At 38.6% G+C, this 22,963-nt stretch overlaps 1 protein-coding gene across 1 annotated transcript in view; it reads left to right on the top strand.

The window, feature by feature from the left end:
* Positions 1-22,963, top strand: part of Macrod2 (mono-ADP ribosylhydrolase 2) — a 1,848,725-nt gene that overhangs the window by 1,251,348 nt on the left and 574,414 nt on the right. Inside the window, exon 7 of the mRNA XM_051183276.1 lies at positions 4,916-4,946. Within this exon, the coding sequence (XP_051039233.1) occupies positions 4,916-4,946 (31 nt within the window). The remainder of the gene's footprint in view (positions 1-4,915; positions 4,947-22,963) is intronic.

Raw genomic sequence — 22,963 nt, 5'->3', positions numbered from 1 at the left:
AGAGTCAAACGAGGAGGCTGAGGGGCTCCTGTTTTCACCCTCCAGTTAGTAAAACAGAAAGAGGACAAAAAAATAGGGGCAAAAACAGTAGAGCATAGATGACACAATCTACAGACTTACCAACCTGGTGCTTTGTAAGTGTGTGAAACCCACCTGCTGGGCTAAGGAAGTGACTGCCTGTTGGTCCAATCTACATCTTCCCAAATGAAGAGGCCTTTCTCCTTGTCAAGCCAAGTGATTCACTGTTTTTCTCCCAAGAGAGTAAGCTAAGCATATTTTTACTTTGGATAATTTTGCTAAAAGCCAAATACCATGTATGTTTCTTTTTTTTTCTTTTCCCTTTTTTAATTAATGTATTTTATATTCCTGCTGAAATTTACCCTTTCCTTTCTCTTCCCAGTCCATTGCCTCTACCTCCCTTCTGCCTTCCCCCAACCACTTCTCCTCCATTTCAGGAGGCCTCCCATGAATATAGACAAAACCTGGCACATCAAGTTGTGATAAGAGTAAGCACCTCCCTTGTACAAAGGCTGGTCACGGCTACCCAGTATGAAGAATAGTGTCCTAAAAGCCAGAAAAAAAAGTCAGAAACAGTCCTTGTTGCCACTGTTAAAAGTCCCACAAGAAGACTGAGATATACAACTGTCACCTATGTGCAAAGTACCCAGGTCAGTCCCATGAAGGCTCTCTGGTTGTCAGTTTGATCTCTATGAGCTCATATGAGCTGGGTTAGTTGATTCTTTGTAGTCTCTTGTGATGTCCTAGACCAATACCTTTGGCTCCTACAATCCTTCTTCCCTCTCTTCAGCAAGCTTTCCTGAGCTCAGCTTACTGCTTGGCTGTGGGTCTCTGCATCTATTTCCACCAGCTTCTTGATGAAGCCTCTCTCATGATAATTGAGTTAGGCACCAATCTAGGAATATAGCAGAATATCATTAGGCATCATGACCTTGACATTTCTTTTGCTTCCAGTTGTGTGTGGTTCTATCCTAAGTCTCTGGAACATCAGCTTCTGGTTTCTCATCCTCCAGGCAGTGTAAGTAGTGAGTTCACTCTCATGGCATAGGACTCAGGCTAGACCAGTCATTGACTGGCCACTCCCACAATCTCTGCATCACCCTTATCTCAGCACATTCTATAAGCCCAACACACTATAGGCCAAAGGTTATGTAGCTGATTCTGTGAGTGGACTTTGGGGGCAGATGGGGTTGGGAACATGAGGGATCCAGTGGGGATGGGGAGGGGAGGGAAGTATGAATCAGGTTTCTGATGACTCTGTGATCAGTCCTTTTGCTCTCAGGGTTTGCTGGTAGGAGAGTCTAGAAGCTTACAAATTGGGCTGCTGATGTCATTTCTCAAATTCTATAGGTGACTGCTGAGTTAAATGTACTTCAAACAAACTAAAATAATTGGCCTGAGTCTGGGATACAATCTCACATCTCTATATGAGAGATGAGTTCTGAGGGAGGCAGTTATATTGAATGCAACTTTGAAATAAAGACATCTTAAGTTTCTCAGTTCTTATATCCACATTGTAAATGTATTATGACAAAGGGCAGAAACCAGATATATATTACAATAATCCCTTTACTGATCTCTTGCTCATTTTCCCGTCCTCCATTTTCTCCTCCTTCCTCACTCCTCTCAATAAAGTATGATTAATGCTAGAAATTTGGTTTTCATTAATTATATTCAATGTTATTTTCTGTAAAACAAATTTTGCATGCCATTATATTCCCATCTCATCTTCATCATTGCCTCTTGAGTTAACACAATAATATCACCAAAGTCATCTTCCATTACATCACCATTTGCCTTCACATTTAAAGCAACAATGTCATTTTCATATTAATCTATTTTTCCTTGTTAAAACAGAGAAGGCATTTCATACATTGAGACCCAGTTATGCAGTTCCATGATTGATTCCAAGAGAGGACTAGAGTTCAGGCAAATAACTATTGCTTTAATCTGCTCAGTACATTATTTCTTCTGCTAGATCTGGGGAAATGACTCAGGTAACTGGACTTGAGAGTGAAATAGAGGGCAGTTAGTTCATATGAATTCCCCAGGAAGCAGACTCTGAGACACAGTGAGCTTGCCAGATGTCTGTTAACAAATAATTCAGAGTTGGCATCTGGGGAAGAGAGAGGAAAGAAGCTGCAGTAGACTAAGAGAGAGGATGAAGTGGAAATCAGGCCCAGTTTCCAGGCTCCTGGTGACCCCATGTAGAATTCTGATGCAAGAAGGGCCCTTCATTATTACATGGAAGAAGCCAAGATGGCCAAACCTTTGTACAAGTCATTGGTCATTGATCTGTTACTAGTGTGGACTGCCCCAGGAGGGTTGAGGTTCTGAGTGAGATGTCATTTAGCAGACTGTCCCTGAAAAGTCTGTTCATGAAAGGCTTTAGTTCTCAGAAAAGGGCTATTTTTCCCTTAAGGAACATTTCAAGTCTAAGTATTTACCGTCATGACTAGAGATATGTAGCTGGAATCTAGTGGGATTTGTCCAGGGACACTCTAAACATGCAAAGAACAGCCTCCAAGGGAAAAAAATGTATGATTCAAAGCATTAATAGTTGGTGATATTATTGTGTTAACTCAAGAGGCAATGATGAAGATGAGATAGGAATATCATGGCATGCAAAATTTATTTTACAGAAAATAACGTTGAATATAATTAATGAAAACCAAATTTCTGGCATTAATCATACTTTATTGGGAGGAGTGAGGAAGGAGGAGAAAATGGAGGAGAGGAAAGAGAGCAAGAGATCAGTAAATAGTTGTCCTCAATGGCCAATAGGCCATTTGAAACAAGCTGCTAGACATCACTCTTGGTATCTACTCTTGATATCATTGTTAATGGAGATGTAGATTGTCAGACAGTGTTGCCTTCCTTTTTCCTCTTAATATTCTAACAAGCCTTTGGAGGCAGGTGTGAAGATTGCTTTTTGCTCAGGAGGAAACTGACCCTCAGAGCAGTCAAGTGAACTGCTCCAATCATGAAGCGGAAGGACAAAATGTGGAGTACAAAGACCTGCTTGTTGAAACAGTTGCTGTGTCTTTTTTCCCCTGAAAGTTCAAAGCATGTTGTCCCCAAACACACCCTTCTAGCTTATTGGCTATCTGAGTTGGAGACAAAAGAAAAGGCAGTACAAGAGCTAGTATTTTTAGTAAAATAATATAAAATTAATTAAGATAAAATAAAAACAAACAAAATAGGAACAGGGCAAAGTGAACAAACTACCAGAAGAAAAGAGCCAAAGAAAAAGTATGAGAAACACATGCCGCTGGGCATGGGGTCTGTTTTAGTGTTGCAGGGGATTTGTGTTGCTGTGAAGAGACACCGTGGACCATGACAACTCTTATAAAGGAAATAATTTAACTCAGGCTGAGTTACAGTTTCAGAAGTGTAGTTCATTATCATCCTGGCAAGAAACATGGGCAGCCTGAAAGAAGACATGATGCTGGAGAAGGAGCTGAGAGTTCTACATCCTGGTCCACAGGCAGCAGTAGTAGACTGGGTGTCACACTGGGCATGGTTATAAAACCTCAAAGTCTGCCTCTAGGGTTTTGGTTTTCAACACAAGATTTCTTAGTAGCCTTGGATTTTCTGAATCTCACTCTGAATACCATGTGGACTTGAACTCATAGAGTGCTGGGTGTAAAGGCATGCACCACCACTGTCCAGCATTGGTTTTCTGTGGTGGTACTCGGCTTCAAAGAGAAGTCCCTTTGATGAGAGTGAGAACCACACTAATCTATGTATAAAAAGTGTCAGAATGCAGTTAGGAATTATGCAGGTCTAGTAAATTGGAAGGAGTAGGTTCTCTTCAAAGTTTCACAACCTAAGTATTTTCTTCTTAGTTGGCTAAGTCATAAGCTTTTTACAGTTAAAAAATCGCAAAATCAGAAAGACTTGATTAATTCTCCCGGAAGTGTATCCACACCTGGATCACATTCCACAGCTTGAAAACCTCATCTAAAGTAAAATGTACACCTGCATTTGTGCATTCATTTCTAAAATGAGAACGTTTGCTATTTATCAGCACAATATGATAGGAGTCATTGTATGTCAGTCAGTGTTTTGTTTCCCCCAAGAAAGAGTATACATCTTTTCAAGTTTATAATAAATTTTCCTGATATATAATTTGCATATGAGAACAAAATTTATAATATTGTTATAAATCTAAGTAGCCATTTGATTTTCACTAAATGAATTTTGGTGAATTTTACCAAAGAATGTGTGCCTGTGGCAAGGTTATGGTTATAGTTGTACTGTGACATGGTTGATGAATGTTGCCTGGGATATCCAAATTTCATGCCACTGATGTAGGATCATAGCACAGAGACAAGAAGTGCTGCTTGCTGACAGCTATTACCAGGTGATGCCTCCATCATACATATGAGAGAGGTGTAAAGAATCTATAAAAACACAATAGGGAAAAGTAGCAAAGTTGTTGCAAAGGATAAATTTTGATCATTAGGTTGTCTTTGCCTGGGTGTCATCTGTTTCACTATCCACTATATTTTGTTTCTTTGTTTGAAACAGGATTTCACTATGTAGTCTTGGGTAGTCTAGAACTCACTCTGTAGCTCTAGCTAGCCTCAAATTCACAGAGATCCAGCCCTTTCTGCCCTCTGAGTACAAGGATTACAGTGATGTACCACAACACAAGATGTTTATAATGTCTTAATAATAATGGCTGAACAAGAGTCTTAGGAAGTTCCTGAAAATTTAATGGCTGGGTCTTTTATGTTCATTTAAAGACTTGAACTCACAGCTCTGAGCATAACTTTGAGTAACTTCATAAATGGAAATAACCCCATTACCATGCAAAATAGATGTCCAGATAGATAAAGCTAAGCAAACCTGTTCTTTAAGATTTACTGTTGTTTTTGTGATTTATTCACAGGCATTTCCCTGCATTTCAACAGGCATTTATGGTAAGTGATTTAACATTTGATGGTGTTTGTAATTTTTTGTTGTTAAATTGATGGGCAGGGTAGGGAATGGTTAACTTGAAAAACTACAAAATTTTTCTATGAATATATTTTTCTGTGACTTAGAGAGACTGAAAATATAGGTCAAGTTCCACTAAGGAGTCCCAGAAGGCTATTCAGATTGGTTTGTGTTCTTGAATTTGGTTATATTGAACATCCAGATGAAATGATTTGACTCATGGTGTCTCTAAGTCATTTGTTATATAAAAAAAATTTTTTTTGTTTTCACAAAGTTGTCTCCTAAAATTGTTTTCTTTAATGAAGTCAGATTTTTCTATCAAAAATGTATAATGTACACAAAGCCTAGCATCTTTGTACAAATATTTAAATACACAAACATTTTATCTGCGTGTGTGTATCTTAAACTTTCAAGATATCCAAAGAAGACACTGTTCAGAAAAACAACAACAACAACCACAACAAAATTCAATAACCTGCAAATGTTTTCTTTCCTGGTATTGATGGATTGTTTGAAGTAGTGAAAGGTGGACATTTTCTTAACCTGGTATTCCTTTAAAAGCCTTGATGAGAATGAAAGAAAAAATATCCCATCAAACAAAATTAAGACACCAAAGACTTGGTCATACATTTAAGATGGGACTCCTTCTTCAGACTGCACTTTAGGAAACACGAGTCCATGTTGTAGGAGTGGACAGGTAAGGGCAGATCTCCCCTAAGCCACTTATCCATGTTCTTTGTGTTGTTCCTCACCAATGCCCAGTTAGAAATCTGAACTATTTGCATAATGGAAGCATTGTGTGAAGGTGATGCCATGCCCCACTCCATACTTTAGCTTGTGAGGAGTCTGACCAGCTAACACTGCCGACACAGCTATCATTGTGAAGATGTTCATTCATTGTGATCTTGATTTTCCTCTACAATGAACAAACAGAACTGCCTAAACAACCACATTGGGCTCTTTGTCTATTACCATGTCAAGCCATTGATGCCTTTTGTTTCTGAAAATATTATAGTAATGTGCAATGAATTATGATAGGATATGCTGTGTAAAGAGGAGTAGCCCGAAAGCCAAACAGAAAAGTAAAGGGCGATGAAAAGAGACTGTTAAAATAGACCCCCCAAATAGACGGAAAATGCAAAGTCCAATCTAAAGTAGGCCCTGATCAATATTCTTCACAGAAGGACAAGAATCACTTCTTAGAGGGGAAATGTAGCTGAAAACCTAACAAGTGGCTCAGTCTTCCCTTGGGAGGAAAAGGAACAAGTGAAGACAGGATTGCAGTAGAGTGGCTCATGCTGACTCATTGAAGGGGCTGGGCATTATTTATTTTCTAATTGCTGTGATGAATACCTGGAAAAAGCAACATAAGGAAGAAAGAAGCTTCTTTTTGTTCTTATTTTGAGGGTACAGTCCCTGATGGGGGGAAGACCTGATTGTGGAAAATGAGTGAGTTGGTCATGAAGCAAATGTGAGTGATGAATGCTTCTCAGTCGTGACCCTCCTCTTCTTCAGCCTAGGACCCCAGCCCTTGAGGCAGTACTGTGAAGTCCAGGGTTGGACTTTCTTTCTTAGTTAAGCAACCATGAGAATAACTTATAGATACATTGAGAGGTATATCTCCTAGGTGACTGCAAACTCAGTCAAGCTTATGATGAAGATTCATCATTACAATTGCTACCGGGTAGGTGTAGCCATTTCCACAATGCAGGGTCAAAGAATACAGTACTCAAGCCACAGCTTCTCTTCTCAATTCTCTCTTTTTTTTGGGGGGGGGGAATCTATGAATGAGGATGAAACCTATGACAGTCAGGGGCCAGAGATCCATGCTGAATTTTAATCCATGGCATTTATTTTACTAACTTGTAGAAAATTCCAAGATGCTGTAGTTTGTGGCCTGTTCTACACTGGGCAATTTGAAGGTGACACCCAATTCCTTTATGAAGCCAAAACTTTCCGGTTGGTCCTTGATCCTTTGGAGGACACGTATATTGATGAATGGTTGTTCTCTTGTTCTTATTCAGAGCCGGCTAGCACCTCTTCCTTAACTGGTTGCATTAGTTTTACTTTTATCTTAGTTTCTGGAAGGTTGGTTTAGTAATATATTTAAAGAATGTATCTTTGACTACGAAGGAAAAATAAATTAAAACAAGCATAGACTGAAAATTGTAGCTCCTTGTACAATTGGTTTTGTGAAAATTTTTAGAATAATCTGAGGTTCCATTCCCTGCCTTTCTTACTCCATACTGAAAGCCTCGCTAGATTAATTTTTCTGTATCACTACTTGCTGCATGGTTTCCATCTGCTCAGGAGCTTTGGATTGCATTTCATTACCCGTGAGTTCATCTTCATTCTCCCTCCTTGGAACAATGGGCACTTTCTATTTATATTCCCTGAAACTATTGCACTTTCAAAAAAGAGGGGGAAAAATCCTAACCCTCTCTGAGAGGATGTAAAGTAGTGCACTCAGATTAATGTATTTTGACATACTTAAAAGAACAATTTAGTTGGCAGCAACTTTGGTTTGGTTTTGATTAAGGCAATGTTCTGGAACTTGTGATCCTGCTATCATAGCCTTCTGAGTACTAGGGTTAGAGGTGTACAACATCAAGCCCAACTTGCAGTTTTTCTTTAAGTTATTAATTACTTTATTTGCTAGGGAAGTTATTTTTGATGAAACACTTGTCAAGACTAGTATTTTTTCAGAACATCATTTGGCATTCATCCATCCTGACATATCCTTTGTAACACAATTTGACAACATATGCTTGGTAAGGTCCAGTCTTCTATCTTTCATATAATACATTCCTTTGTCACACACACACACACACACACACACACACACACACACATACCCTGCAGTGGTATCTTGCCTTCCCAGTAAACTTGTGGTGGTGGACACACACTTTAGGCATGATTTCAGGTGACCCATTGGAACGTAGAGGAGGGGCTGGCTTCAGCTCTCTTGGGTTGCAGAGAGCATCAGAAGAGCAGAGACTACATCTTCTGGAGCAATAAGACTGAGATGATTATTTACTCTTATCTTTGTAAGTGCTTCCTCAATAAATGCCTATTTATCATTTATCTTAGGTCTTGTAGACTCATTTAACTCCACCTTCCAAACACACACACACACACACACACACACACACGGGCAAAGTTGTAAGTTGTCTGTACTATCTCCATCTTTGGTTTCTCCCCAACACTCCAAGAAGAAATGTACTTTGCATACCTGAGCAGGTTGCACTTCTATCTCCAGAAAGCCTAGAGTGACCAGTTCTTGGAGATCATCGCACCTCCTGAAACCTTTGAGAATTTGAACATGACTTATAAATGCTTCCTCATGTTACTCCATACAGTTTTCCCAGTGAGCTTTGTACTCACAGCCAGTTTGGATTCTCTTGGTCATTAACATTGTTGCTATTTTTGTAGTGTGCAGAGTCAATCCCAGGGAATTTTGCACTTGCTAGACAGGTGTTGTACCACTCAGTTGTACCTCTTAACATACAGATACTGGTGCATGTACTGTGCCTACCCCATACCCTGCAGAGCTCTGTGTCTATTGATTAGCAAATATTTGTTATTGGGAATAATAACGTCGCACAAATTGTTGCCTTACCAAAGATATAGAAAAATAAATATTTGATTGATAACATAGCAGGCAGAGAAAGCTAATCAGTTGTCATTTTCGTTTTAAATGTTTCCCTTCATATATAAAACATAAACATTATAGGTATTCACCTGATGCTTTATGGATACATTGTACAGTGCTCAAATAAGGCTGTATATGTTCATGACCTCAAGCATATTTATGGTTAGAACCTTCAGAGCCATTTCTCCTTGCCCTTTGAAATAGTAACACTTTGTGATTATCTATAGTCAACCTGCCCTAGTGGTATTTTCTTGGTGGGTAAACAAGGCTACTTTAGGGAAAACAGACATTTGTAAAAAGCATTCTCAAACTAGAATCAAATGATGACAAGGAACTTGCTCATTGGAGAGCCCAGCAGAGATCCTCTGTCCTTTGTCACAGCTCCCAGAAATAAGGTCAGTAGAGGACACATAGGCCAGTGAGCTGGCACATTGTGACTTGTGACACACCTCACCCCATAGGCTTCTCCAGAAGCTGTTATGCTGTCATTTATCAGTCCCTTTTTAACAGTATTGACCTGCAAAGGAGCTGCCAATCATACTCTCTCAATTTTGAGAATCGTGGATGCACATTTTGAAAATGTTAAGGCCAAGACAGATACTCTAGAACCCAAGAACGTCCATATATTCATATCTGACAGTCACAATAAAAGGACTAAGCCCAGCACTCAGGGCCATGTGGCCCCAGCAGAAGCCACCCTTCCCCCATCCTTCTTCCTATTCCTTGGTCTTGAGAAGGCAAACTCTGGAGTACCCGGGAAACAGCTGAGGACAACAGCCCACTCCAGGGTTTACCCTGATTTAAGGAAGAGACAGGGTTGGAGCAGACCCTGCCTCCTTTGAAGTTCCCCTGGAGGAGAAAGGGACTTTACCACAGGGCCTTTTGGGGCTGTCTGACTGACTGCCCCTGTATAAGGGTTTCAGCACAGAGGCCAAGGGCCCCAGACCTCCTGCTGATTGGCAGGATGAAAGCCTCATTTAGGAAAGCACCAAAGAAAAGCAAGTGTTCCTTTTAGAAAAACAGATCCAGGTGAGGCTAACCCTCCAGATCCCTGTTAAACATTTGAACTGGCCTCCACTTTAGTCTCAGAGGGAGGATTTTGAACTTCCTTGATCGACTTTTCAGACCCGGTGCGTGTAGTACAGTCTGCCCTCTGAGTCCCATTTGGACACTCTGGTGCTAACAAGTTAAGAAAAAGAAAGAAATAAAGAAAGGAAAAAAAAAAAAAAAAAAAAAGACTAGACATGATACAGAGCAAAGGAATTTTTACTAGAAGCAAATGGCAAAATAATTTCAGTTCGTTTTATGAGAGTCACTAGAGTTAACTGATATAAAGTCCAGGCAGAAATCTCTGTCCATTGAGTACTTGGAAATTGAGTAAACAGTCTCTCAGGAGAAAAAGGAAAACATCTGAAGTGTTCTCATATAAGATGGGGTATTTTTAGAGAGAAAGAAATTTTAGACAATGAGTTAAGGGCTGAAAACCTGAAGAGCACTGTCAGTACAACATAGCTTAGCCAAAGCACCTCCAGGATGTATTCAGTGTGCTGGCTAGACTGCATGGTCTACCATTTTCAAAATCCCTTACCAAATGTTGCTGTTCCAAACTTCCTAAGTGAGCCCTCCAGTGGCATTCAGGTTCATTTCTGTGCAAAAAGGAAAGCAAGGTGATATGTTGTTAACCTTCTGTATATATGATAAAAATTTTCTTAGATCTGTATAGCTGTCTACATTGACAGGCATGCCTTGGAAGGAGATGAGGATACTCCTCGATGACCATGCTGGGGGTATGCCTGCCTGTTTGCACTTTAAATGCTGGCAGGTTTCCGGTGTTTCCGCTACTGTTGTTGAATTGTGATCTTGCTGGAAAGAATAGCCCTCTCTGGTAATGCATTTGGAAACCCAAGAAAAGAAATGACAAAAGTGTGTGTCCTGGCTTTCATCTCTGCAACCTTCCCCCTTGTTGTCTCCTCCCCCCGCCTTTCTCTTTGATATTTCCATTTGCTTTGAAAACTTCCTTTCAGGTGGTTTAATAATGACTTGTCTCCCTTTCACAAAAATCTGCTTTCTGGCATGGTATGATTTTTTTTTTCCTTGTCAAGTTATATCCACTATAGAAAACTTTATCACTCTTGGCAATCCTTGAGTTAACCACTGCTCCACAAAGCAAAGTGGTGTGGCGTTAGAATCAGGGTAACTTATTTCCCTTGAGAAAACACGTTACTGCTGCCAAACTCAACCCAATTACATCACCTTTGAATGTTATTCTTTGAGCTGACCATCATGAGGCAATAGAGAGAACTAGCTTGAGACAGCAAAATCTCAGGTATGAAATTGCTTCTAATCCTCTGAAGCCTTTTGATTTGAAGAGACAGTGTCTGTCTACTCAGACACACTCATGTTTCCATATACATCCCACATAGAAAATGGTACTAAGTTCTGGAGTTGTTGGGGTTTTTGTTGTTGTTTTATTTTTTTATTTATTTTTGCATATTTGCATTTTCTAAGCTTTTCGTGTCTCAAAAGTTAAAACACCAAAACACCAAGGTTATCCAAAGCAAAAAGCACTAATCTTCCATTAGACGTTAAAAAATATTCTCAAGTATCTAACACAGTTATTTGCTAGTTCACCCTGTATAAAAAGGCATTAAGTTTGTAAAAACCAAGCTCCCCCAGGAAACCCACTGAAAATGTGAAGGCCTTGGAAGCTTGGATACTGAGGACACAGTAGGAAGCTGGCTTATCTTGGTGGTATGCAGCTTCTACAGAAATTAATGATCAATATGTCAAAAGTGATTAGAGTTACATCCTACCTATTTTTTTTTTAATATTCTTTCTTAGGTTTAGGTATGAGTTCCCTTGAAATTTTGCCAAGGTAGAAATCTGACCAGTACTTAAAAGGAAACCATGGGTTTCAAACTAACCCTTAGATGTTGCTAATTATTATTATGCTGCATTTTGTTTTTTTAAAAAACTACTTCCAAAAGAAACATTAAGACATTTAGGTATCCAGGAAAACTACACTAGTAAATTGTAGAACCTGCACATTTCACAGTAAATCTGAGTATATATTTCAAACACTTTGAAAATTAGTTAATTATCAAGAATCAACCCCCTAAAGTTCTTCTTGGGAGAATTTAAGAGCTATCTACACTTCATGTAACTTATTCTTCAGTGGAACAGTGTGAAAATGGCTGTATTCTGGGCTAGCGGTGGTAATGATGAACCTTCATTGTCAACTTGACTAGATTGCAAATTATGTAAACAGCATGTAACTGGGTATGTCTATAACAGCATTTCCAAAGAAGTCTAGCTACCATGACCATTTGCCCAGAGTCTCATGTCCCAGATTGAAGAAGAGAGGGAATGGAGAAACAATATTCACAAAATTGTTATGCATAGTTTTATCTTGTGTCAATATGGGCTATATGTTTCAAATAATCAAATGGGAAATTATTTCAAATTTCTGTAGATCTACACTTTTTCTTGCCATGTTTTAAGTGTCACCCATTCACCTTGTTTATTGGGCATGCTTATATCTAAAGGGCTAGTTTCAATAAACAGAGCTGAGCGATCTTGAGAAGAGATTTCAAAAATAATTGTGACAGTTCTTATAGAACTCAAGTATGTCTGTTTCTTCAGGATAGTGATTTTCATGTCAAATCTGTTTTCAGTCAATGATTCTATTCTTAAAATACATCTTGGAATCTTGTAGAAATGCAGCCTATTAGTTTAGAGTAAAGCTAAGCTGCAGAGAGAGGGAAGAGAGAGACAGAGAGAGGGAGAGAGACAGATACAGAGGGAGGGGACGAAGGAGGGGGAGGGAGAGAGAACCTGGACTGCAGTGACTTAGTGAACATAGATACAATTTTCCTTCTTTGTTAACAGATCCAAATTAAGCACTCTGCTTGTGAGAGGATTTATCCTCTGTCATTTAAGGATATGGGAATATGCTCTAGTTCCAAATAGTTACCAAGGTGACATTACTATCATTGACTTATCTATCCTGATGTCAGGTAAATCAATCATCTGTCTGTTTTTCTATCTATCTGATATCTCTCAAGAGAGAGTGCAGACCCTCTATCATAGTATATTTGAATACAGACTTACCACTTTGAGTACCTTCCTTTCAAGAGAACTCTTTCTTGTGACCAGCCTTGGACAGAAGATGAGGCATTTCACTTAACTTAGAAATCACTTGCTTGACTACAGTTCTATCTAATTGGAAAAAAGGAAGCATGCATCTTGCTGAATTTCTAGATTTCACTACTCACATAGGCATGATAACTCAATGAACCACATTGGACACCTCTGGTTAATTTAGAACAGTGTCAACCAGAGTTGCTGTGTATTTGATAAGAATACTTGATAATTTTAATTATATCAATTTTATAAAAGTGTCCTTATTGCCTTTAACAATTGGATTCCCAAAAGAAGAGAAACTTTAAGGCAGCTGAACAGTGACCTCGATTTTAATGGTTAGCCAGCATATTTAAACATTCAGGTCTTGCCTGAAGTCCACTTATACTCTTTGCTTCTCATATTCTTTGGACACTATTCAAACATATCAGTAGACTTTGAAATCAACATGTTGAGGATACATTAATAACAATATGATTTTCTATGTTGTAATTCTGTACCATCTCCACAGAAGTCCTTGACTGAATGCACTGTAATTTGTTTCTGTGACATCCTATCCCCCAAGGCTACACAAAATATAAGCCTACCTACAGGGATCCTGAGAAGCCTAAACAGCATCCCATGTATTGAGAGGCTCTAAGAAATCAGAGTCAAGAAGCACAATCTGATCATAGAGGATATATTGCTACAATAGTCATTATGATATAACTCTGAATACTTCATCGTGAAATAAATTCTTAAAACATTTACAACTAAATGAAATAGCTTATACTTGTCTCCACTTTCAACCATGATTAGTAAAAGAGTACCCTACAAGTGACTACAAACTGAACTAAGAATCAATAAAATCAGCATGAAGACACCTCAACTCCATTATATATTCATCTGAGTGCATTTATAAATGTTATTAATGAATATAATTTTGCCTAAAATTGCAGGTCTCCCTTTTAATTAACTGTTTTTTGTGTAAAATCGACCTTCCCTTTATTGAAGATTCCCTTGTTTTCATCAGGACTTAGATTATGAAGCTGAGCTCAGAGTCCTAACTTTGCTATATCCTAGCACCTACAACACTTTAAAATGCACAAGAGACCTTAATATATTATTTAACAACCACAACCTCAATAGGATGCTATAAAATAGTAAGGGTGGCCACTGGCACATCCTTTCCATTCCAGAGATCTAACTAGACATTCAAAAGCCATCAGTATCTACCATATGTTTATTTATGTTTAAGGAATGATTTCATTTTGATTTGACAGGGATAGTTAAAAAGTCAGTTAATAATTTTCAAAGTAATTTTATTAAAATATAATCTACCAACATAGAAGTTTTCCATTTAAAGTGCTTTTAGTTTATTTAGCACACTATGAAGACATTATCATAAGCTAATTTTAGAAAATGTTCATCAGACCCCCAGGATGCCCCATATTAGGCATCAAACCCATCTGTTTTTTCTCCCCAAGCCTTAGGCAACTGCTCATCTAATCACTGAGTCTCCTTCTGATATATCTAAGATAAAGGGAAGCAGAAAATATGTGGCATTTTATAACTTTGTTATTTTTAATTTACCATAATATTTTCAGGACCCATTCATATATTGACATGTCACTTATTCTTTTATTCAGCATGTTATTGCATATATATATGCCATATTTCATTTTGCTTACTTGTGTATCAATGAATGGAAGAGAAAACTTCAATTGAGAAAATACTCCTGAGACAATACACAATCCATACTTGCATTATTGGGTCCTCTAACCTTTCTTGTGCCTCTCCAAAAATCATCCTTTACTCAAAGGCTCTGGAGTCGAATGGCCTCCTATGTGGTCTGTGTTTAATCCCATGCTCTGTCTCACTACAGTATTGTTCTCTCAGGGGTCTAAGGAACACTGGAGAAAGAATTCCTAGAGCAAAGTCGCCTTGGATATGAATTTCACAGTCCCATTGATCTACATTTAAATTCTAACCCATTTTATTATTAGCTGTGTGGCCTCAGGAGGTTAATTCATCTCTCCATGCCTCAGTAACCTCAGCTGTTAAAGGGAGTTAGTAATGCCTGTAACATGGATTTGTTGTAAAGATCAAATTATATAAATGATGAAAGCATTTGTCCTAAGGTGTAAAGATGTACATTTGGGCAATTTTGATTGCTGGTGGTGCCAGTGTTCACACTACTTTTGTTCTTACACTTACCATTTTTGTTCTCCCACTAGACTCAGAACTCCTTGCATGCACAGAGCTTGGGGCTTGTTCAGTACTAAAGCTCACAGAGTCTGAAGGAGTATCAACAGTGGTACTCCTTCATCCACCATTAAAGGAACTTGATACTCTAGCTAGAGATCTGTTATCACAAGAGCCTCCAAGTTCAATTATTTTGCCTCTGTCTGTGGTTTCTTTGAAAGACCATTGTCTTCACTCAACCATCATTTGATGATACTCAGAGGCTTATGAGCCCAACCGCCTGGAAATGAGACTGGTGATCTGATCACGCCATATGCTCTTCATCCTCCATAGTGATTACCACAGCACTCAATTGTTACCTAATACAACTTGCTGAAGTTCCTCCAGGCTCCCTACAGTTTATCTAAGTCCCAGAAATGTTACAAACACATTTTAATCTTGTTTGTAAATGAATTTAGAATTTACTAAGAGAGACAAAGAATTAGTAATTATTTTTGATCTTGAAAGGGAAATTCATTGTTGTATAGCAGCAGATTTTCTGGGTAAAACAAAATCCTATTTCTCTACAGTAGTTTTAGTAATTAATTCCTTCTTAGGAAACATTGAGGGATGTTATTCAAATGCTTTCCTTAAGGTGAAAGGAAAGCACTATTTGTTTTGATTTTCCAAATACTCAGAAAGAATGTATGTATGTATGTATGTATGTATGTATGTATGTATGTATTTAATTTCTAAGATCACAGACTCTTAATATTCCATGTCACTTGAAAAATCATATTGGACCCTTACTTTTCTGGCTTGGAAAAATGATACCAGGAAGTCCTGAGTCTTGTCTATCAACATCAAGCCTAATGCATCTAAGAACTTAGATCACTGCCAGACCAGGCAGCAGGTGAGAGGGGCAAGAATAGACATTAGGAAGCCAGTGGACCTGGAACTTCAGTCTAGAATTATCTGTACACTAATATCATTTTCAAACTTCAGTTCCAAGTCTCTTCATAGTTTTTAGTTTGAATTATTTTTATTTGGGGTGCTCTTGTATATGATTATACTGTATTTATATCCTTTACCTCCCCCAACTCCTCCCATGTGTTAATGTTGCTTTTCTGTTTATGTGGATACAGATGATTTCTTGGGATTTGATAACCTGTTGGGGGCTTTTCCCTAGAGAAAACTTATTCTCACTCTGAAGCACTCTGAAACACCCTACAGCTGTTTATCTAGGTGTAGGACTTGGTGAAATTAGGATCCCTTGTGTGGAAGAAGAGAAAGGAGTTGGATTGAAGCATTTCCTAATCTGCATGTAGTCCCAAAGACTGATGGCCAATGAGCTTTGAGTATTCAGCTTCTCTTGTCCCCACTTTCACCATTGTTTTTTGTTTTTCTCAAACTGCTGCTTCTAGCCAAATCATGCTTACAAGAATCACCCCACATCAGGCCATTGGCTTCACTATTTGTAACTTATGACAGTTGAATTAACCTAGAAAGCACTTAGACATCCATCTTTCTTTGCATCATCTCAGCACTTCTTCCACTCCATCACCAGTGTGCCCGCTAAAATAAAAGCTGACACATGTATCTTTTAGGTACCAGGGCATCGCCAATGCAAGGAATGGTTTTTTGCTGTTGCTGTTGAAATTGCTTCTATTTTCTGAAGCCTGAGTATATTGTAATCTTCTTCTTAAAATGCTTTACATCACTCACCGTTTAGCCAGTGTTCCAGCCATCCTCCAATAAATCGTAGTGTATGATGCCTATCCTGTGGTTATGGTGCTGCTGGCCCACTGCCAAGCCTCAGTTTTAAAAGTCAGGCAAGCATTCAACCTTGTAAATGCCAGTCCTTGAATAAAATTACAGGAACCTAGGAGAGTGATCCCCCAGCAGCGAAAGGGCTCCAGGCTTCTGCAAATTCTGAATCTCTTCACAAGCCAGCAAGATCTGCTAGCACTGCCCTAGGGAAAGGTTAGCATCCTAAATTATAGCATCTCAATTCTTTCTTCAACTTTACAAATACCTTGTCTTCTCATCCATAGTGAAGAAATAAATGCACAGCATTGCTGGTTTCCCATGTTGTGTATAGACAGAAATGAGGAGTCATCAACTTTCCCATCCCTCATAAAACAATGAAAATATGCCTCAGTGCCAGGATCAGATGATGATAAGCATCCAGGGATCCAAAAAATTTAAAAATAGGCATCTTGCAATGCTTTTCTTAGATTTCTCTACACGCTCTGAAGGGAGAACTAGGAAATAAGTGGTATCTTTTTCAGAGGGAGGGCATAAAATGAAAGCGGTTTACATGGCTTACATAGGAAATACACTAATGCGATCCCTCTGCCAATAGACTTCACTCTAAGGCACTGCTCATTCCCAGAAAAGGTAAGATACTATAGGAAATGTGGTGTGGGACAATGGCAGAAACGAAGAGAAGCAGTATGTGCAAAAGTCTAGGAGCTGAACAAGTGGGCTGCAAGCTGACAGCAGGGCAGACATTCTGAAACAAGATACAGACTGACTAAAGGATGCAATGGCACAGGCGAGCCCATCTGCAGCAAGGGATCTACTTTGTTTCCCTGAACTTTCCATTTGGCATTCTTTGTTCTGTCTATACACTAACCAACTGTTTCCATCTCCATCTCACCAGAGACAATGCCTATCTGAGATGAAGTGACAGGGTCAAGTTTCCTGATACAGCTAGGTGGATAAGAAGGTGGAGATGACTCTGTTTCCCTATGAGGCTGCTTGCCTGCCTTTTCACCTTTGTTAACCACAGCATCATACAGCTTCCTTCCCAGGCACAAAGCCTAGCTTTGGAGTGATGCCCTGTTGGATAAACTGTCTTTGAAGCACCATTTTTAGGAAGTTACAAGCAATGGGGTGATTTTTTAGGAAGTAAAAAAAAATGGATATTCTCAGTGATGCTTTTTTTTTGGTATTTTGTTTGTTTGTTTGCTTGCTTGCTTCCTTTGTTGTGGGGTGGGGTAAGAGTAAAATCAAGTGGAGAAAGGAACAAATTGTAAGGACTGTCAGGTTTGTTCCCTTCATTACATGAAGAAAAACAAAGAAGGTAAATAGAGGCTGCCCCAGGTCTATGTGAAACCTTTCTATGTATCCTAATGAGGTGGCAGGACATCCTTCCTCTATTCTCCAATCTTATAATTCATTAGCCCTGTTCTGTTACTTATAATACCCTATCATGAGCTAGTGAACTCAGCGTTGGCAATGCAGACTTACCAAATTTCCATCCTTACTTCTTGGAAGATTTGGGCGGTGTCTCTGCTGTTGCCTTTCTCAGCCCCATCCAAAGCCCTGAGTACAGTTTCTCAGGATGATAACCAAATTATCAACAAGGTGTTTGCTCTGGTTCCATCTTGTTCCTGAGCTCTTCAACACTTGGCACATAGATGCTGGTAGCCTCTCAGTTGGTACTTTGAGTGCCTCTATGACCTAGAGAGTCCCCATGATTCCATCTTTGTGAGGACCAATGCAAGCACAACCCTGAGAAGGATGACTTCTCTAAATACTGCAAGTAGAGCCTGCTATACTGCCAATCCTACTGAACATCCGTGGCTCTCCTTCACAGCTGGTGTCATACCTGACAAGTTAGGTGGAATGGGGGACTCTTTTATAGCTGTTAGCATCTGGATTTGCTTACTCCAGTCCCTAGTGTGTGATAGATGATAGTCAGTATATTCTTGTTAAATGAATGCATAAATTTTCCTATAAAAAAAAGAGCCTCCTCTATACTCTTTCTTGTAATTTAGTTCACATTTGAGCTTGTTCTGACAACAAAATTACAAGTCATAGTATTATCTTGTGGGAATGTGGATTCTGTTTCCAGTAATCAAGTGGGAAACATTTTAGAAGTCGACAACATGTGAGTTAGAGCTCTTATACATCATCCTGTCTTCTTGTTTCCTTTCGTTTATCACATACAACCAAATGAGTGAGCTTTTTCTTTCCACAAAGATCCAATACTTTGATATTTGTATCCCTCTTCCTTGCAGCCACCTTACAGTAATGTCTCTACAAATGATCATCTTTTAAAGAGATCATTTCTAAGACCCTTAAGAGGCTCCGAACAGATAATCAAGCTGCCAAATGATTGGCCAAATTAAATGTACTTCAGGGCTTGTCCATCCAAGTTCACCCATTAAATGTGTTCACTGTTTTCTCTCCTACCCCCAAACATGGTAACAGGTCTAGACTGTGAAGCATCAGTAAATGGGGACCATGTATTATACCTTTCCTCTCACTGTCTAGTATGATACCTGATAAGTGGCTCATACTGATTGTGAGCTCTGGGGTGGGTTATCTCATACCTTCCACTTAGCCTGGGCTAATTATTGATTGGCGAGTTCATGTTCACTATTCAATCTTGAGAGTTCTTTAGATAAAGAGATAGTAAAAGTCATATACCTATCTGGAACATATGAACACATCTGGGTCACAAATGTTACCAAAGGTAGTGTGAGACAGGATAAGGTTTAAAGGAGAACATTTACCATTAAAGTTATACATACATGTGTATCAGATGTAATGAAGCAGTATAAACAATTACAGAACATGCAGCAGAACATTTCTCGCCATTATAAGCTGTCAGTATGTCTCTGAGAAACAGCCACTGCTGATTTTCTTGTGTGTTAAAAATAATTGTATTTACGTCTATAATGTGACAAAACTTTCAATCATTTTGTATATTTTGTAATATAGAAAAACCTTCCCACTTTAAGATTATTTATAAAAATTTATTTGTTTCCTTCTAATGACCTAGTTATAATTTAACATTGCAATACATGTATATTTATGTTAAACCATATGTACACATACACATATGTCATACATAAGAATTCATTTATACATCACAAATACTCTGTGTTATATATTTATTGTATGAGTATAAATATATATTATTTATATTTAATTAGTATTCATACATAACTCAAATATATAATTAATCACTTTTAATCTCTTTCTCAAATAAAACCTAGGTTTTTATTTCTTTAGTACTTATAATTGTAAAGTGATACAGAAAATTTAGTTGGTAGGTAAATTTTAAGATCAGATTTTCATTTTTAATTTTGGCACTGAATGATTTTGTTCATTTTCTATTCTTTAGAAGATAATGAGAATAAGTTCATTTCAATGGATGAAAGATGACCTGTTTCACCACCCTTGCCACACAAATAAGCAAATCATATAATGTAAGAATAAATTAGTACTGTAACCCTTTGACAGTGGCAGCTTAGGTGTTGGTGACATAATGAAATTTCTTAGAATTATACTGACCAGTACCACTTTGTTAATGATCACCTGAGAGAACAAAAATAGCATAACTCCTGTCATTTTCTGCTAGTCCATGATTACCAGACTCTGAACTTCCCTTAGGAGTCAGAGGTGTACTTTCCTTTGGCCCTTTTTGGTATAAATTGTAGAAAGCAGTCTTTCACACCTTTCATTAATATTACTCAGACTTAACCCAAAAGTATGGAACATTTTAAACTAACAGTATTCAAAGCAAATCTCAGAGTGGATTTCACTCCACTGTGGAGCCTGCCACATTAATATATCTCCTAACAGGTGACAAACAAAAATCTCAAATCACCTTTAATCCTTTCTTCATCTTTACGACACTGTTGAGAGTGGACTCTTGTCCCACTAGGCTGAATCCAGTGTGCCCAGGACTGTCAGATCTGCAGAAGGGCTCTTGTTTGCTAGGCAGTGTGAGCGACTAGCTGTAATTGGCAATCCATTTCTCCATTTCCATTGTACATTGTACAGCCATCCCTGACAAATTAATCACAATCAAATATTGGCTGCAGCAAGGGGCACCCTATGCAGCAGGGAAGAAAAATGAGACCTCATGCTGGTCTGACAGCCAAATCTTTCAACAAGGGGACACGTGGCTTGCCTGTCACTACCATCACCCACAAACAGAGTGAGGTTCGGCATCTGTGGACTTGCCTGATCCATTAAAGCCATGCTTGGTGCCCACCCAGTATCTGCTCATTCAGTGTTGTGGATAAAGGGTAAGGTATTCATCCTCGTGGGGAAAAAGCATAGGTGAATTCCTTCTGGGCCCAAGTTCAGTTTCTATTTGTCTTTGTGTTTGTTACTTGCATATCTTTGTTCATCAGCTAGGCATTTTTACTCACTTAAAGATCAAGTTTTGGACACTTTTCCCACTCAGCACCTAACAAAAAGGCTGGAAATATCTTTTAAATAGTCCTTGTGGCTTTGTCTACTCCCTGCTAAAGTTTGTTAGCATCACTAATAGGATAGACTCTTAGTCCCTTCCATTTGTTTTTGGTGTAATTTTAAGAAATTTTCTATTCTTTGGTAATTTTATACATGTATACCATTCCTACTCTTCCCAGAGCACCACTCCCCAGTTCAATCCCCTCCTTTAAAAAAAATAACTCACTGAATACAATCAGTACTGTCCACATGGCACATGTGTATAGGACATTCTGCTGGAAACATGGACAGGCCACACTCTAGAAGACTACTCCTTTTCCCTCCCCAAGCAGTCATGAACTGCCCATATTGCCTCAGCTAGAGATGAATCTCTTCCTTATTTATGCTGAAGCATTGACTGGCTGTGTCTTAGACAGGTCCTGTACAGACAACCATACCCACCAAGAGTTCATGAGTTCAGAGTGATTATGTTCAGGAGACACTGTATCACAGGATTTCTCCCTGACCTTGACCATGATCTCTATCTTAAATAATTTTTCTGTCCCATTTTTAGTGATGTTTTCTGAGGCTCAGAGGTAAGAGAATATGATATAGATGTTCTACTTAGAAGTGATTACCCATAGTCACTATTCTTTACATTTTGACCAGTTGTGGACCTCTATAATGGCAAAAAAGTTTGTCTGGTAGAGGTAGGAGCTGTATTAATTTATGATTATAAGAATAGGCATTTGGAAAGCAGGTTGTTAATATGTCTGTTTAGAAAGCAATAGCAATTAATTCAAGAGCCTATAACATCTCTAGCCTCCGATTCTTGACCAGATCTGCCATACTGGACATACATTCCTTTCTATAAGGAATGAGCCTCAAATACATTTAGAAGCCTGTTGGTAACCCCATAGTATTTATGACACTACTGAATAAATGGGCATACATTTCCAGGGTGATAATTATTGTAGCTGGCACATATAGCAGCTGGGTAATATTGGTGATAATATTTTTCATCCTATCAACCTTCATATCACCTTCCAGTACTCTGAAAGATAGCCAGCAAGAAGGAAGCCTCATGTTTCTACTAACTTATCTTCATGCAATCCAAGTGTATGATATCCTCAGTAATAGAGTTTTATCATCATCTGGTGGAAAAGCTTTGTTCAGTTAATAGCTTGTGTGGTTTGGGGGAACCCGTGGAACCCTTCTGACAAATTATTGGAAGAGACTAGCTCACATTTGGCTTGTGGTTTGTTGTTTGGATAACTCATGGCTTCTGGAAGGAGCATTATTACCTGCCACGCACCCTATGTAGGGTATGAATAATTTTAACAACTGTTTCCCTGCTTCTATGAAGTTAGAAGATAGGAAAACATTAAAAAAGTAAGGGTTAACAGTAGTGACCCAAAGTAAAAGCTGGTGAGGAAAGAGAGCCACATAGCAGAAGAGGGAAAATAGATCCTATTTTGAAATGCTTCTAGTTTTTAGAAGACTACTGAGCTATTTAACAAAATGTCATGATGCTAGCTGGCAAGTAGAAGGGTCCATCCTCTTATGTCCTTCTTTAGTGTTCAGGACATACTATTTAGCTGAATTGCATCAGGCAAGAACAATAATATCACTTATCTTCTAATCAAATTTACCTCTACCAGTTATAACTGTGGGCAATAGCATCCACAGCTCTGCCATCTGGCTTTCACATTGCTCAGAGCCAGGGTCTTGTGAGTAGGTGGTGGAATGTTTTAATTCCTGGAAAAGCTGTCAGCGATCAGACTATAGAGCTGAACAGCTCTACTTTCTCTAAATTTTCCATTTCACCTCACGCAGATAAGTAAGTAT

The sequence above is a fragment of the Phodopus roborovskii genome, unplaced genomic scaffold (genome assembly GCF_943737965.1).
Source record: "Phodopus roborovskii unplaced genomic scaffold, PHOROB, whole genome shotgun sequence".
In the NCBI taxonomy this organism is placed as follows: domain Eukaryota; kingdom Metazoa; phylum Chordata; class Mammalia; order Rodentia; family Cricetidae; genus Phodopus; species Phodopus roborovskii.
Note: the sequence above shows the minus strand (reverse complement) of the source record. Positions and strands in the feature narration are given on the sequence as shown.